At 36.0% G+C, this 15,089-nt stretch overlaps 3 protein-coding genes across 3 annotated transcripts; 2 read left to right on the top strand and 1 right to left on the bottom strand.

Annotated features, from left to right (window-relative positions):
• The first annotated feature begins 502 nt into the window (after positions 1-502).
• On the top strand, positions 503-5,844 carry LOC112024621 (glucose-1-phosphate adenylyltransferase large subunit 1). The gene is made up of 15 exons (XM_024057237.2): positions 503-688; positions 1,132-1,375; positions 1,573-1,695; positions 1,854-2,024; positions 2,403-2,495; positions 2,642-2,725; positions 2,819-2,874; positions 3,062-3,155; positions 3,427-3,612; positions 3,951-4,031; positions 4,526-4,612; positions 4,690-4,794; positions 4,911-5,017; positions 5,107-5,167; positions 5,321-5,844. The coding sequence occupies exons 2-15, from the start codon at positions 1,145-1,147 to the stop codon at positions 5,420-5,422; spliced, it is 1,581 nt and encodes a 526-aa protein (XP_023913005.1). The 5' UTR covers positions 503-688; positions 1,132-1,144; the 3' UTR covers positions 5,423-5,844.
• A 1,122-nt stretch (positions 5,845-6,966) lies between these two features.
• On the top strand, positions 6,967-9,837 carry LOC112024613 (SNF1-related protein kinase regulatory subunit gamma-1-like). The gene is made up of 7 exons (XM_024057230.2): positions 6,967-7,204; positions 7,544-7,728; positions 7,824-7,928; positions 8,427-8,585; positions 8,826-8,908; positions 9,018-9,209; positions 9,401-9,837. The coding sequence occupies exons 1-7, from the start codon at positions 7,015-7,017 to the stop codon at positions 9,780-9,782; spliced, it is 1,296 nt and encodes a 431-aa protein (XP_023912998.2). The 5' UTR covers positions 6,967-7,014; the 3' UTR covers positions 9,783-9,837.
• Positions 9,838-10,126: 289 nt separating this feature from the next.
• LOC112024612 (uncharacterized) lies at positions 10,127-14,709 on the bottom strand. Its single transcript, XM_024057229.2, has 4 exons — positions 14,457-14,709; positions 12,232-13,586; positions 11,932-11,957; positions 10,127-11,742 (listed from the first exon to the last, which is right to left on the bottom strand). Exons 2-4 carry the CDS (start codon positions 13,526-13,528, stop codon positions 10,969-10,971), a joined length of 2,097 nt encoding a protein of 698 aa, XP_023912997.2. The 5' UTR covers positions 13,529-13,586; positions 14,457-14,709; the 3' UTR covers positions 10,127-10,968.
• Positions 14,710-15,089: the final 380 nt, after the last annotated feature.

Here is a 15,089-nt window from a genome sequence, read left to right as displayed (position 1 = left end):
CAGAGAAAAACACTAAGTTATTTTTATTTATTTTTCTTGAAAGGGACAGATGTTTGGCTCAAATGGCCTCTCATGGTACAATTAGAGGAGCCTAGAAAATTAGACTAATGGTAAACAGTGGACTCACATAGAGGATTGTAGCATGATCACATTAATTTATGCCACATTTTTTTTTAAATAGAGCAATCACATCTGCTTTTCTAAAAAATTTCGTCAATTTTATAAAAAAAAATTTATTTTTTTATTTTACATTATTATTTTTACAAAATATTTATATCAGTTTATCTATTATACACTATATCTTATATAAATAATATTTTTATGAGTTGAAAAGAAAAAAAATGAAAGAGAGAATGTGAAGACAGAGAAATAATTTAAAATAATGTATAAAAAGACTAGTGTATATATATATATATATATAATTATTGTAACACTTATATATTTATAAACAATTTTATACCAAAAGGTGTTTTTAGTCCAAAGGGTACGTGATTGCTCTTAAATAAAGTATAAATACAAAAAAGGCTGGATTTCATGTGAGAGCTCACAAGCCAACAAAGTTGAACCGCCTTCAACACCGATCACGCATTTCACTCCCTCTCAAACTTGACTTTTACTTCCATTTCCGCAACCATATAGTTCACTGATCACTCTGAACCATCACAGTTTTGGTGCTTTAAAACTTCAGGTCACTTTGCTTCTTTGCTTCTCTTTACTGTCATGACTTTGTTTTGTTTTTTATTGATCACTTCTGGTTACTTGGGATTATAGGAACTTACTTGGTCTGAGTGCTAAGAACTTGGCATTTCTCACGTGCTTCCTAGATTTAGATTTAGCTTTTTGCTTCAGAAACTTCCTTTTGATGTTGCTTGGTTTTAAGGTTTTTTCTTTAGATATATTATTCTTAGTGTAAAACTTTGCATGTCTGACACAACTGTCATATACTATTTTATGTTACCTTTGTGTGATCTATACTTTACTTAGATTTAGAGTTCTACTTCTACTTTGCTTAACAAAAAAAAAGTGTACTTTTCTGGGATTTGGGATCAGTTTCAGTATTTTGTGAGAGCATCATTTATCTCTGATCCATTACCATCTGGGCTTACTGATTTTCTGGGTTGATCTTAGCAGTGAGGAAGCTGTAATGGATTCTTGCTGTTTGAATTTGAAACCCAATTCCTATTTGGCAAAAGCTAAAGGTGGTCTCACTCATGAAAATAATTGGTTTTGGGGGGACAGAATCAGGGGAAGCCTGAAAAATGATGTTTGGGTTAATCAGTTGGCAAAAAGTCTAAGAGCTGAGAAGAAGGCCAGGAAGTTCAGACCTGGTGTTTCTTTTGCTGTAATTACTTCAAATGATGCCCCAGAGGCTGTGGTAAGTTCATTCCATTCTGTGATCTATTTGAAATCTATGACAGCAATCACTTCATTGAAGTATTAAAATACTGTAGGATCATAGTAATTATGCATGTCAAATTGAAATTGTAAATTTAGTTCCGTTGTCTTTGTAATTTTAAGTTCATCTGGCAGTTTTATGGATGCTTTTATTAATGATCTTTGGTTTGATTTCAGACCATACAAGCTCCAATATTTTATAGACATAAAGTGGACCCAAGAAATGTAGCTTCGATCATATTGGGAGGAGGTGCAGGGGCTCAACTCTTTCCTCTTACCAGAAAAGCAGCAACACCTGCAGTAAGAAAATAGATTTACAATTACACATATATTTGGTTAATCTAATAAAAACTAGTTTAGCTGTTATTATTGGAGAAGATTATGTTCTCCCACATTGAATTGTTCAATTTGGGCAGTATTGATATGTAATGAATCTGATAGTCTGGTATGATGTGCAGGTTCCGGTAGGAGGATGCTACCGACTCATAGACATCCCAATGAGCAACTGCATCAACAGTGGCATAAACAAGATTTGTGTACTTACTCAGTTTAACTCTGCTTCTCTCAATCGCCACATTTCACGCACGTATTTTGGAAATGGTATTAACTTTGGGGATGGATTTGTGGAGGTATGGAGACCTAGAGGCAAAATATTGACATCAATTCCTTTTTGAATTCATTGGTGCTTAAAGTAACATGAAAAGTTTGCCTGTTATACAAGTAATAAATTACTTAGGTCTGATAGATTTCTCTTCTGATAGCTATTTTATTGAGTATTGCAAAATAAAATCTGTACCATTGGCAGAGTCTGATATAAAAGCCTCGCGATATAATTAGTGCCAAATGAAGTATTCAGTTATTAGGAGAGTGATACAGATCATAATTGTCTTATGTTAATATAGGATTGGAAGGAAAAGTGCATCCAATTATATATATTTAAGTTCTTTTATGATATTGCTGCAAGTTCCTTGAATGTCATGACTCAAAGTAGCTCACTTGGCTAATAGGTTCTGGCAGCCACTCAGACACCTGGGGAAGCAGGAATGCAGTGGTTCCAGGGAACAGCAGATGCAGTGAGGCAATTCTCATGGGTATTTGAGGTGTGTATGGAACTTTGTAATCACTTTAAAATCTTATTAAAAAAAAAAAAAAAAACCCAGATAGAAATAGATGGACCTTGCACTTGATTTTTTTTCATTCCTCTCAACTGGAAATGGAGTCTGATATATTGCAATGATTTTTGTAGGAGGCCCAGAATAGGAACATTGAAAATATATTGATATTGTCTGGGGATCATCTATACCGAATGGATTATATGGACTTCGTGCAGGTATACAACTAATTTCCTAACGAAGTGGACTTTGTTGAATTTTTTACACATTTTTAGAAATAATTTGCTTATCTATCTGCAATGAATTAACAGAATCATGTTGATCGAAATGCTGATATTACACTATCATGTGCAGCAGTGGGTAACAGGTCTGTTCAGTTTTCTTTTTGCCTCAGTTATTTCATCCTTCAAAATGTATCTTATTGGTTGATATATTATGATCATAAAACCCAAATCTCTTCTGCTGAGAAAGTAGTAAAAGGAAATTTTTTATTTTTCCTTCTTTTTTTTTTTTCTGAATTTAATTCCATCTAAAACTAAATGGGTATTTTCCAGCCGTGCATCAGATTATGGATTGGTGAAGATAGATGGCAGAGGCCAAATTGTCCAGTTTGCTGAGAAACCAAAGGGAGCTGCTCTGAAAGCAATGGTAACCACTAAGCAGATCTAATGCTTAGAACTGATTGCATTCTCCTATTCTTTTATTTCTTTTTCCTTTTGCCTGATAAGTTCCTTGGGATTATCACTAGAGTTTATCATATTCACCAGTAAGAAAATATTTAAGCACTACCTTGCTAATTATTTTATCTTAATGAAGCTAGAAAGTTCTTGCATACTCTTATTTTGAACCTTTTGTTAGCTAACTGCAGACATCAGAACATTCTATCTTGAAAGTTTACCTTCTAATTAATTCTATGCAGCAAGTAGATACAACTCTTCTGGGGTTGTCCCCACAAGACGCTGTAAAATTCCCATATATTGCATCAATGGGAGTCTATGTTTTTAAGACAGATATTTTACTGAAGCTTTTGAAGTGGAGATATCCTACGGCAAATGACTTTGGATCTGAAATCATTCCAGCAGCTGTGAAGGAGCACAATGTCCAAGTAAGAAAATTCTAAAAGCTGAAAAAGATAACTGTCTTCTTATTTTGAAAGTACCTCCATTTTGTTCTTGCTAGATGGTGGGCTTGTTAGTTACTAAGGCTTGACTAACACCCACCCCCCCCCCCCTCCCCCCCCCCCCCTCCCTCTTTCTTTCACTACTTTATGTAAGATCATTTCTGATAGGACAGAACATTATATTACTGAGTGAAGCACCATAAAGATTAGCCATTTGTTCATTTATATCTTATCTTTGTACTTTCTACATGCTGTATGCATACTTAATAATAGAATATGAAGAAAAGGTAATGTTATATGACTGATATCTTTTCTTTTGTCAGGCATACATATTTAGAGACTACTGGGAGGACATTGGAACAATAAAGTCCTATTATGATGCTAGTTTGGCCCTCACTGAAGAGGTTTGTGTCATTGTTTTTAAAACTGACATCTTTGAATTTCATATTGGTTAAATCCCCATTCATAATTTCATGAAATGCACATTAATACACATGACAAAAGGGTCCTTACACCCAAGGACATAATGACTCTAGCTCAAATGGCATTTCCTCTGAGATGGGGGTGGAATTTGGAAAGCTAGGACTTGGATTCAAGACACATTGGGTTCTTGCATAGCTTACAAAGAAAATTAAAAAATTCACATCCTATGCCTTTTTAGTGAAGCACACGGGCAACTTGTAATGCAAATTATAACGTGGGAATCTGGATGTCATATGAATCTGTTTATGGCATTGCATTCCAACACATTGAAGGCTTCGGAGTTTCTAGTTTAGGCAGCTTGTTCATACCTCATTGCTATTGTTAGTCAGACTTTCATTCCATATATGAAACTTATAAAATCTTCTTATTTCCTTGTAAAGAGATTAACATGTATGGTGACATCTCAATTTTGCAGTTTCCAAAGTTTGAATTTTATGACCCAAAGACACCTTTTTATACATCTCCTCGATTCTTACCACCAACCAAGATGGACAAATGCCGGGTATGCTAACAGACTTAGGCTCTTGTTTCTGGCTTCCTTGAGGTATCTGCCTTTCATGCTTCAATTTGGTTTTGCAGATTGTGGATGCAATAATCTCGCATGGATGTTTCTTGAGAGAATGTAGTGTTGAACACTCAATAGTTGGTGAACGCTCAAGATTAGATTATGGTGTTGAGCTTAAAGTAAACTATCAAGCCTTTTGAATTTGTATTCTTAGAACACAAAGATCCTAATTGACTGGAGCACTTTATTATGGTTTTCTCTGTTGACCAAGTTGAGCGTCCATTTTCCTTTTCAGCGTACTGTGATGATGGGTGCAGACTATTATCAAACTGAATCTGAAATTGCATCTCTGGTGGCGGAGGGGAAGGTCCCAATTGGGATTGGACAGAATACAAAAATTAGGTGACTGGAATTAAAAATTAAGAATTCTTAAATTTAGATAGAATATTATAAAGTCTAGTTCTGACTATGTTCATTATTTTCCTTGGAAGGAATTGCATAATTGACAAGAATGCAAAGATTGGAAAAGATGTGGTCATCATGAACAAAGATGTAAGCATAGCTCCCCATGTTAGCTCGTCTTTTTGCCTTTTCAACTAAGTTTTATGAGCATAGACTTTCTTTCAGAGAGTCAGCTTTTGATTGAAGTAAAGTGTGTATTAGCATACCCCATCTTATACATCTATCTGAATAATGTCTTTGTAGGGTGTTCAAGAAGCAGATAGGCCAGAAGATGGATTTTACATTCGGTTAGGAATCACAGTTATCCTGGAGAAGGCGACATTAAAAGATGGCATTGTTATATAAATGGATCTCAAGTACTTACACAGGTTGGTGAGGTATTGGGAGAGGAATGCTGTAAAGAAAATTGCAACCGCTGCTAGGGAAAATGAGATGAAATCTGCAACATTTTTCTCGAAGAAAGAAGCAAGCATCGCACTTGCTACCATATATGTAAACTAGAAGTTCCTTGCATGTAAGAAAAGAGTTGTTTATCCTATAAGAGTTCACAGATGAGAGAAGTACATAAATAAATCAGAGGGCAGGCTGGCTTGTTCCTTTCTCTTGAGTTCTCTTCCAGGCCGAGACATAGAGACTTTCTGTATCAATAAAGATTGAGAATAATTGTATTGAGATTATGAGACAGACCGGTATTTTTACATTGGCATATGATAACTAAGTGTAAGTTTGGATAGAGCTGAAAAGGCAATTTCAGCTGTTTTTTAGTAGATCTCGTGCACTGTTCACAAGACTCGCAAGTACTTTTTCAACAAAACAATTTTAAAACTGGGTCTCACGGCACTATTTACACATTTAAAAATTATTTTCCTACAGTATTTTCAATTTTCAGCAATAAGCGGTATTCAAACAGACCCTAAATAGCTATCAGAAAACCCATCAATATGTTATCCAAGATTAGAAACATTAATTGGTGATGCAGGCCTTCTTTTTAAGGTGCATTTTTGTTTGCAGATTCTTAGTACACTTGATTTTAATCTTCAACTTTGAAAGTTGAATTTTCTAGGTATATTCAGTGTCGGGTACCCTTTGAATTAGTCTAAAAACTAGCTTTTCTTCTTTTGGCAAGTTGGACTTTTTTACAGCAGAAAATTTGTTAGAAGCTTTGGTTCATACCAGACCAAATGAGTATGCCAACATTAGGCCTCACCTAAAGATCATCGATAAATGAATCATATGACTCAAATTCACCATCAAGCAATGTTACAGTTACCAACTGACTTAAAGAATCATTGAGAAATGTATCACCAATATCCAATAACAGCAGGTTTTCCTGCAAACAGTAAAATCTCCTTTTCTACCTGGTGTTTAAAGGAGATAAATGTTTTAAGTGACTTTTCTATAATAATGGCGTTTTCTATTAGAACTCTTTTCTACTGGCGTTTTTCTCAGAAACAAACACGTACACACACAAGAGGGAGGGAATGTTAACACGACACACCTAGTGATTAAAGCAAACATTACTTTTATATCGACCCATTATTGACATCATTTTTAACATAAACCAATCACAACAGCTCACGTTATTTATTGTAAAAAAACAAAATAAAAACAAAAAACAAAAACAAAAAGAAATCAGAGATTATCCAAATCAAGTATTTTTTTTATTCCATAACAAGAAATTTTATGCGGTAAATCAGCTTACACCCACTTCTAGATCAGAGTTTTTTTTCATTATTTTTTGTTTGACACAAGATTGAAATTGAGAATCCTCAGGAAACATTGCCACGCGGCTAACAATGTGTCGGCTATAACAACCAACACGTGGAACTTTTACAGCTCTGACACCTGTCTAGTGCATGAATCTCGAACTCAGAGTATAACAAAGGCAAGGTGGAGATTAGAGCAGAACACACAATGTAGGACAAGACACTGCAAACATGGATCTGAGGGACATAGAGAATGTAATGAAAGACTCAGAAAGTGGGATGATAGAGAAGAAAGAGACCCTTATTTCCAATCGTAATAAGACTGAGCATGGCAACCAAGATGTTGATTATGGCGCTGCTCTCCAGCTCTTTCTTGATCACATCCCCATCAGCTCCATTCCTGGCATCAAAAACTCATCTGGTAGGCTATAAAAGCTTTATCTTTTCCAGTTTCATTGTATGAGAATTGAATTCAACCATGTGGTTTATTGGTCAATACAATTGCATGGTTGAATTCGATTGGAAACTTATGGTAAAGTACTTAAATATTGCCAACATGTTAATACTTGATGCCACTTTCAATGATTTTTTTTTTTTTTTTTTTAATTTTGTTATATGGAGTTTTGGAATTGAGAACTGGGGATAGTGTGAGGGATGCAATACATATGTTGTACGAGAAGGATGTGTTTGGTGCTCCCATTGCTGATGTCTTAGACCTTGTTTTTTTTTTTTTTTTTTTTTTTAATTTTGTTATATGGAGTTTTGGAATTGAGAACTGGGGATAGTGTGAGGGATGCAATACATATGTTGTACGAGAAGGATGTGTTTGGTGCTCCCATTGCTGATGTCTTAGACCTTGATGAGAGCACTAGTGCCACCAGAAGATTTTCGGATAAGTACATTGGTTTCATTGATTTTGCAAGCATGGTTCTCTGGTGTCTTGAGGTGATTTGTTTCTCCACCATCTTTCATTTGCAAACTGCAATATACTGCACACACTGGAAGCCAAAACACTTTCTTTATACAATGGTCTTTTGTAGGAATTGGAAATGGAAGAAAGGCATACAAATGGCAATGGAGGTAAAGAGATTAAGAATGGTTTCACCACCATGCTAGAACAAAATCCTGACATTGGCCAAACCAAGGTCTTTTTTCTTTTCCTTATGTTACTTTCATATTTATAATCAAATTATCCTTATTTTTTATGGTACAAGTTCGATATATGATGCAGTTCCTTTTTTTTATATTCCATAATGATTGAATTTCAGGTCCTATACTAACCAGTAACCACATATTATTAAGGTCTTTGATAAAAAGGATGGCACAATTTTTACACCAGAAATAACTGTTTCTGCACATCTTCTCTCATATGATGGAACCATTAAAAAAATTCTAAAATATTATGGTGGAAATAAAAATTCCCTTTCAATACATAGTTATGTGCAGTTTAACATTTTTGGTGTCAAAGATGTGGTTCATGTCAGTGGTGTTGTTCAATAGTGTAACTTACCCAAAAGAAATTGATTCAATTTCTTATCCTTGGGTTGAACTTTACAAGATGATAGTTTATGCACAGTAGACACTAATCTAGTGTTCTGTTTCATTGAATTGAATAATTACCCAATTCCATCTGTGTACAACAGGTCAGCGAGCTAGCCAAATCATTCCTGTGGGATCCATTTTTCCCTGTACAGTTAGATGAAACACTCTTTCATGTTCTGTTGCTTCTTTCAAAACATCGTTTGCATGTTGTGCCTATCATAGAGCGGTCTAATTCTAATGTCATTGGTTTCATTACGCAGGTATGTATATCAGCACAAATTTGTTTTGTGATTGTACTAGAAACTTGAGAAGCCAATGGAGTTTTTGTAGTTGCAGTACAAAATGTGAACCTTTGTGGGCTATCAAATTGTTAAGCATTATATGATCAAAACATTTATGACATAGCATGATCTTTGGCTTGTTTAGATTGAAGTAAAATTATGAGTAAATTCTTGAAGATATTTTAATGCTTGGATAAACAATTGATTGTTTTGTGGCAGAATGCAGTCATCCAATTGCTTCTTAAATCAAGTGGACTAGAGTGGTTTGATAGCATTGCAGACAAGGCTTTATCAGGGATCAGGTACATAAGCTAATGAGTTTTATCCTTTTTTTCCTCTTCTTGACAATTTATTTACTCCTTGTGGTTGATCCATTTCACATCTTATCCCATCTTTTGTTTTTTTATTCAGATTTGAGAATGAAGAGCATGTTGTTTATGTATATGGGGACCAAAGTATAGCAGAAGCCCTTCACGCTCTGCGGGAAAGCCAAATTGGCGCCATTGCTGTCATAAATCGAGGAAGTAAGAAGCTCATTGGTAGCATAAGGAGAAGTGACATTCACCTTATTATAGAGAATGACAATCTTCTTCATAATAGAAAGTAGGTCTTCACTTCCATCTCTTTTATGTTCCAGCCTAAAGTTCTCTCTAACAGTGTTTGATTGAAGGCTACTACCGTATCAGCTATTGTAGATAGTTAATAAACTATTTACATGACTATGAGTACTAGACCATTATAAGGCCAGCTTTGTTGCCAATTAGAGCTAATGTCACTTTTTGACATAACCATAGGAACCTAACTGCAGAGGAGTTCGTTCACATGGAGACCAATGACTTTGATCCATCGATTGAAAAAGACCTTGGGGCTCTTTTATCATCAGGAACACTCTGTCTAAGAAACCGTTTTCTGCCAAGAATGGACTCACCAGTTACCAACAAGAAAACTGACACTCTCAAGCAAGTGATGAAAAACATTGCAGAGACAAAAAGTAGTTTCAGTTTTCTAATTGATGATATGCAGCAAGCAACGGGTGTGCTGACATTGAGGGACATAATCATTCAGTTTGCTCCACCATGTATAGATTCGAGCATACATGGAGGTAGATTTTTTGAATCTGCTCTACAACAAACTGGGTGTCATGTTGAAAATGGAACTTTAGCTTGCAATCATTGATCTTTTGTATTCATTGTTAAAGTAAAAAACAATTGAATTTTTAGTCTTGGTTTAACTTTCTTTCAAAGCTAGATGGACAAGTTCTATGCCTTTTTTTTTTCCAGTCAGATTCAAGTTCTGATAATAATACACTGAAGAGACAAGTTTGTAAGTACTGGTACCAATTCGTGTTCAATAGAGGAAGCCCCTTGTACAAAAAAAAGGGGAAAAGGAAAGATACAGAACCTAAAACAGACCTCAAAGCAGTCTAAACAAAGTAAACTACATCTCAATCAGTTAATCATGAAAGCACAACAGCAACTAATGAAAACAATACAGAAGGAAGTTACACCTGGCCTATACTCTTGAAAATAAACTTGTCAGCCGAAAATAGGCCATAATCAGATATGAATATCAAAATGGAAGAGAAATGAATCTCTTGGTGAATAAGAAGTACAGGACCTTCCTCCTTTTTTCAGCAAGTGAAAAATGACAGCTCAAGAACATTTCAGTTGAGGCTACTAGGACAAAGCACATGCCTTGCATAATTCCTGTCCACTTCAACCATTGAGTAATCATAATTAGACTATTCTCTCACAAAGTAGTCAACCAAAAGATACATTAATAATATCATAGGAAAGGTAAATACCAAAACTATTGAAGCATGCACAGCTTGACAGTATCTACAAAAAAGCAGAATTTTAAGGCCTCTCTCCCTCTCTTTAATTATATTACATACAAGTCTGCCTGTCCTTGTGTGTTATAGCATGTGCGCCCATTAAGATGCACATACTTCATCTCCTCGTGTAATTTCAATTCTTGGTTCCCATGCATTACAATGTTTCACTCCAGGTATTCTGGGAGGAACAGGAGGTCACATCAGCAGCATGGCAGATGCTTTCAACTTCATCAAATTAAGTGATAGCAGCATCCCCTACCGCCTCCTCCCCAGATTGCCACGTCGAGAAACATATCCTCTTTGGAATTCTTCTGACTGCTCATCAAGAGAACATATTCCTAAAGAGTAGAGAGAAATGGAAAATTACTAATAATTCAGAATCACCCAAAAAATTCCACAGCTTTTCCTTCTGATCTGATTGTGATAAATGGCCAAAGCATTTCTTGCCCCTTTTCAAAAACTAAAACGGGCACCATCCCTTTGATCTCTTTGATTACTCTTCATGAACCTTTACAACTCAGGGCAGAGTTATCTCAAAGCCCCTTTGGTATTCCAAACCACAAAAGATCCTCTTTTCTTAAACTCACATGGATGGAAACCACACATAGCCTTTGCCATCAATGGCATAGCAGCAGTGCTTGGAAATTGCTTCTTTTGAAACTCATCTATTGCTACCTTTGAACACTGTGGCTCACAAACCATCACAGCTTCAGGCTTCTTTTGGGGTGATGCAGTCTGATTACGACACCACCTCTGAATCCAAGGATGTGACAGTGTAACATCTGGACATTTCTTTACTGAATCAAGAGAAGAGGACTCACCATTCTTTAACAACATTGCATTTTGATCTAATGTCACCTTTTCTTTATTGTGACATCTAGCCTTTGTGGTTTCTGAACCGGTTATGCCACATTTCAAAAATCTGCTGAAGAACTTACTGACATTTTCATGGGAAGAGGCTTCTCCCATTTTTGAGCTCTTGGTACCGTGAGCAGAACCTGAAGCACCGTACTTGAGGCGTTTGACCCATCTGCTGCTTGGCTCCGGTCCCAGAGGGTTATCACGACAACCACTGGACTTAAAAGTCATGGGCTGCTCAGCATGGGAAAGGAGGTGTTCCGCATCCAAACTTTGGGTTCTTGAGGTGCTTGTATCCTTGCAGTCCGCTGGACTAGCCAAAGCGGGAAGATCAGGAAGCACTTGGTTTAAATTATGAAACTCCTTGTTCAGGAGTCTACCCCCCATTTCTTCTCCAGCTGAAGCATCTACAGCTTGATGTATTGGTGACTCCCCACTGAGGTACTACAAAATTATAATTGTTAATGACTTCAGTATCGCACCACATTAGGTCTAAATATTACCAGATATATTCCTGGATAACATGATTACTACAAGCCCAATTTACTTGGAAGACAAATAAGCCCATGTGGGAAGACTCAAAAACTACTAAGAGGCCACATTACGCAAATATCAAAACACAGCAAGCATTACCTTATTTGATGGGGACAAAGAAACACCTGCAACAAAGAGGCCACCATCAGCCGAAAAAGAGAGCATAAAACTTACTAAAAACATGCAAATTATGCATGATACTTAAAAAACTATTAAGTAAACATCAGTGAGACTGTAAATATTTTTTTTCAGCACTCTAAAAAAAGCATGTTATTCTTCAATCCAGCTGCCATCTAACATATTACAAAATGCTGTAGAGCCTAGAATCCTATCCATCTAACATATTACAAAATGCCATTAACTAAAACCAGAATTTTATGAGATAGAGAGTGTACATACCGGAAAGATGGTTCTCCTGGAAAGCATCCGTATCCATAGTATCAGTTTCAGCTGATGATTCATTCTTCAATCCAACTGCTGCATTTACATCTCTGAGATTTTCTTTTCCATCACTGTCTGCGGAGCTTTCTAGAGGTTGCAGTTTCACTCCTTGCTGAACATGGAATTGAAAATCTGGAGATAAACTGAGAAGATCGGTGAAAGTTTTTCGTTTAAATTTGGTTGATACCGTTGACTCTCTAAACATTTGACCTCCATCGGATAAGTTAACATCAGTCTTTTTCGTAATCAGAAAATGACGAGTTGTTTGAGACAACTTGGAAGGGCCACTAGATGATCCTTCTTTGGAGTCAACAGTGGTGTATATTCTCATAGTCTCTACATCATGAACAGAATGTGGCAGTCTTGGAAGTGGATAACATCCATGATATAATTTTTCTGATTTGGTCGCCTTTGGGGGGCTACTCTGGCTTGAGGACAACCACATACCAGAATGATTTTGTATATTCTGGTACTGCTTACCAATAAAACTTGATTGCTGATTACTGCTGGTTAAAGGATCATGTAATAACAGAGCTGCATCTTTCTGACTCAACAATGATTTCCCAGATGTTATAGAGTCTAAGTGGTTACTGGTTTTATTCTCATGAACAACAGACTGCAATGGAGTCATTCTGCTGTTAAATCCATATGGCACAATTTTTAAACTGGACCTCATAGAACTATCCTGAGGAGATGTTGAAACAGCTAAGCTGTTTGTTTCAAGATCCTTATGAGATTTCACAGGCTGCTCTGAGTACCCTGAGATGCGTCCAGGCTGAGAATGACATTCAAGAGTGTCTGTTTCAGAAGTAGCCCATGCAAACGTTGAAGGTAAATGACGCTTGCATCCATTGAGAAAAACAGTATCATGTCCAGAGTTGGAATCTTTCCCATGACACATGGCTTTGCCATTATTTAAAGCCAAAATACCCTCTCTCTTTTTAGAAATACTGAACATTGGAAAGGGTTGACAATCTAATCTCTCTCTATCAACTGCCTTGTCTTTACTTGCTTCTCTAAACCTTTTAGTGTAAACCTCTGTTGCTATATCTGGCCCATTGAGTACAGGATGCTGTTTGGTATCATGAACTTCTTCCTTGGACTCATAATGAATTGATAAATGACTGCAAGCCTGAGTAGCTGACTTACGGCTTGTGCGCATCCAATGATCCATCCAAACAGATTTGCAACGATCCACTGATTTACCATCCACTGTGTCACCACCATGATACGATTGTACACCACGATCAGACATGGTACTCAATTATGTATCCAAATCAATTACTATCACGCAGCATCTCATCAAAAATCACCTGAACAACCAATTCAGCATGAAATGTTTAGACTCCAACTTTTAATCAAATATATGAATATTATTCAACAAATGAACACATCAAAAATAAATTCAAGAAATGAAGGATACACAAACAAAAAACCAAAATAAAAAACATAATGGGCAGTTTCATGGTTATGCAAATTAATCGTCCATTATAAAATTCAGACGCTTCATCAAGATTTAACTCAGAGATGACCATGAGTCGAAATTATTCCCAAAAACTTCTTTCACTACAACAATCTTTAAAAACCCCAAACGTATTTTAGTCAGTTACAGCATTCATGGAATTCACACTCACGCCCCTCTTTGGAAAGTATGGAGAAAGGAAGTCTTACTCATTATTTTTAAGATTTTCCCATTACAAATTGTTCTTGTTCTGTCAACAACACGACCAATTATCACAGAAATATAGAAATGCATAATTGGCAAGACAAGCAAAAAGAACCATAAACTAATGAAGACATTAATAACATCCTACTTATGAACCAAACACCCAATATGCTTAACCAATATGCCTTTCTCACCTCAATTTCACAAACCCCAGATACTTAACCTACAAAATTTCCACATCAGACTCTTCTGGGCCTTATCAAATATGCATTAGTTACGCACCAAACAAGGCATAGGTAAAGTTAATTCTTTGAGATAATTAGTTCCTCCCAATCAATCATTTCTATTTCCACACACTCTCTTTTTTCATTTTTCTTCCAAAAAAAAAAACCCTCAAGCAAACAAGAACCACACACACACAGAGTTATACTTGTACACCACCACAGAAAAAACCCAACAGAGAAAGAGCTTGAATAAGCAAGAACTGTAAATAAATTCTGAAAAGAAACAAACTTACCAGCTGATGACAGAGATATCAAAGTTCATAGAGAAACATTAGATCCCAGAGGATGAGATTAAAGCAGAAACCAGAGTGAAAGAAAAGAAAGTTCTTTGTTCTTTTCTCTGTAGTGCAAGAAGAAAGATGTGAATTTTGTGGACAGGGAGGGATGAAAAGAGCAATGAATAAATAAATAGGGTCGGTGAAAAATTTTGAATGAAGAGAACAGTGTAAAAGGAAGCCGAGCTTCTCTTTGGTCTTTTGGCCTTTTGTTTTGCTATATATGCTTTTGCTTAACTCAGCCGGCAAGACCGAACGAGGGCTACAGAGTTGGAAAGTGAGGGTCCCACTCACCAGCTGCACTTTTCCAATTGGTCTCTCATTTATAAAATCTTTAATTTTTCCTTGACCCAGAAAGAAGAAATTCATTGCACATGGTGATGGTACTATTGTTTTTTTATTTTCCTTGTTTTGGTCTTTGTGTACACGTGCAAGTGTTTTGTTTAATGATTTTATTCCTACAAATGGAACTGAAATTAGGGGTCAGCTAATTTATTGAATGAGAGATGCTACGTTTATAATAATTTTGTAATATTTTTACAACAAATCACAGGTAATTAGTTGTTATTGGTTCAAATTTAAAATTAACAC

The sequence above is a fragment of the Quercus suber genome, unplaced genomic scaffold, assembly GCF_002906115.3.
Source record: "Quercus suber isolate HL8 unplaced genomic scaffold, Cork oak 2.0 scaffold_269, whole genome shotgun sequence".
In the NCBI taxonomy this organism is placed as follows: Eukaryota; Viridiplantae; Streptophyta; class Magnoliopsida; order Fagales; family Fagaceae; genus Quercus; species Quercus suber.
Note: the sequence above shows the minus strand (reverse complement) of the source record. Positions and strands in the feature narration are given on the sequence as shown.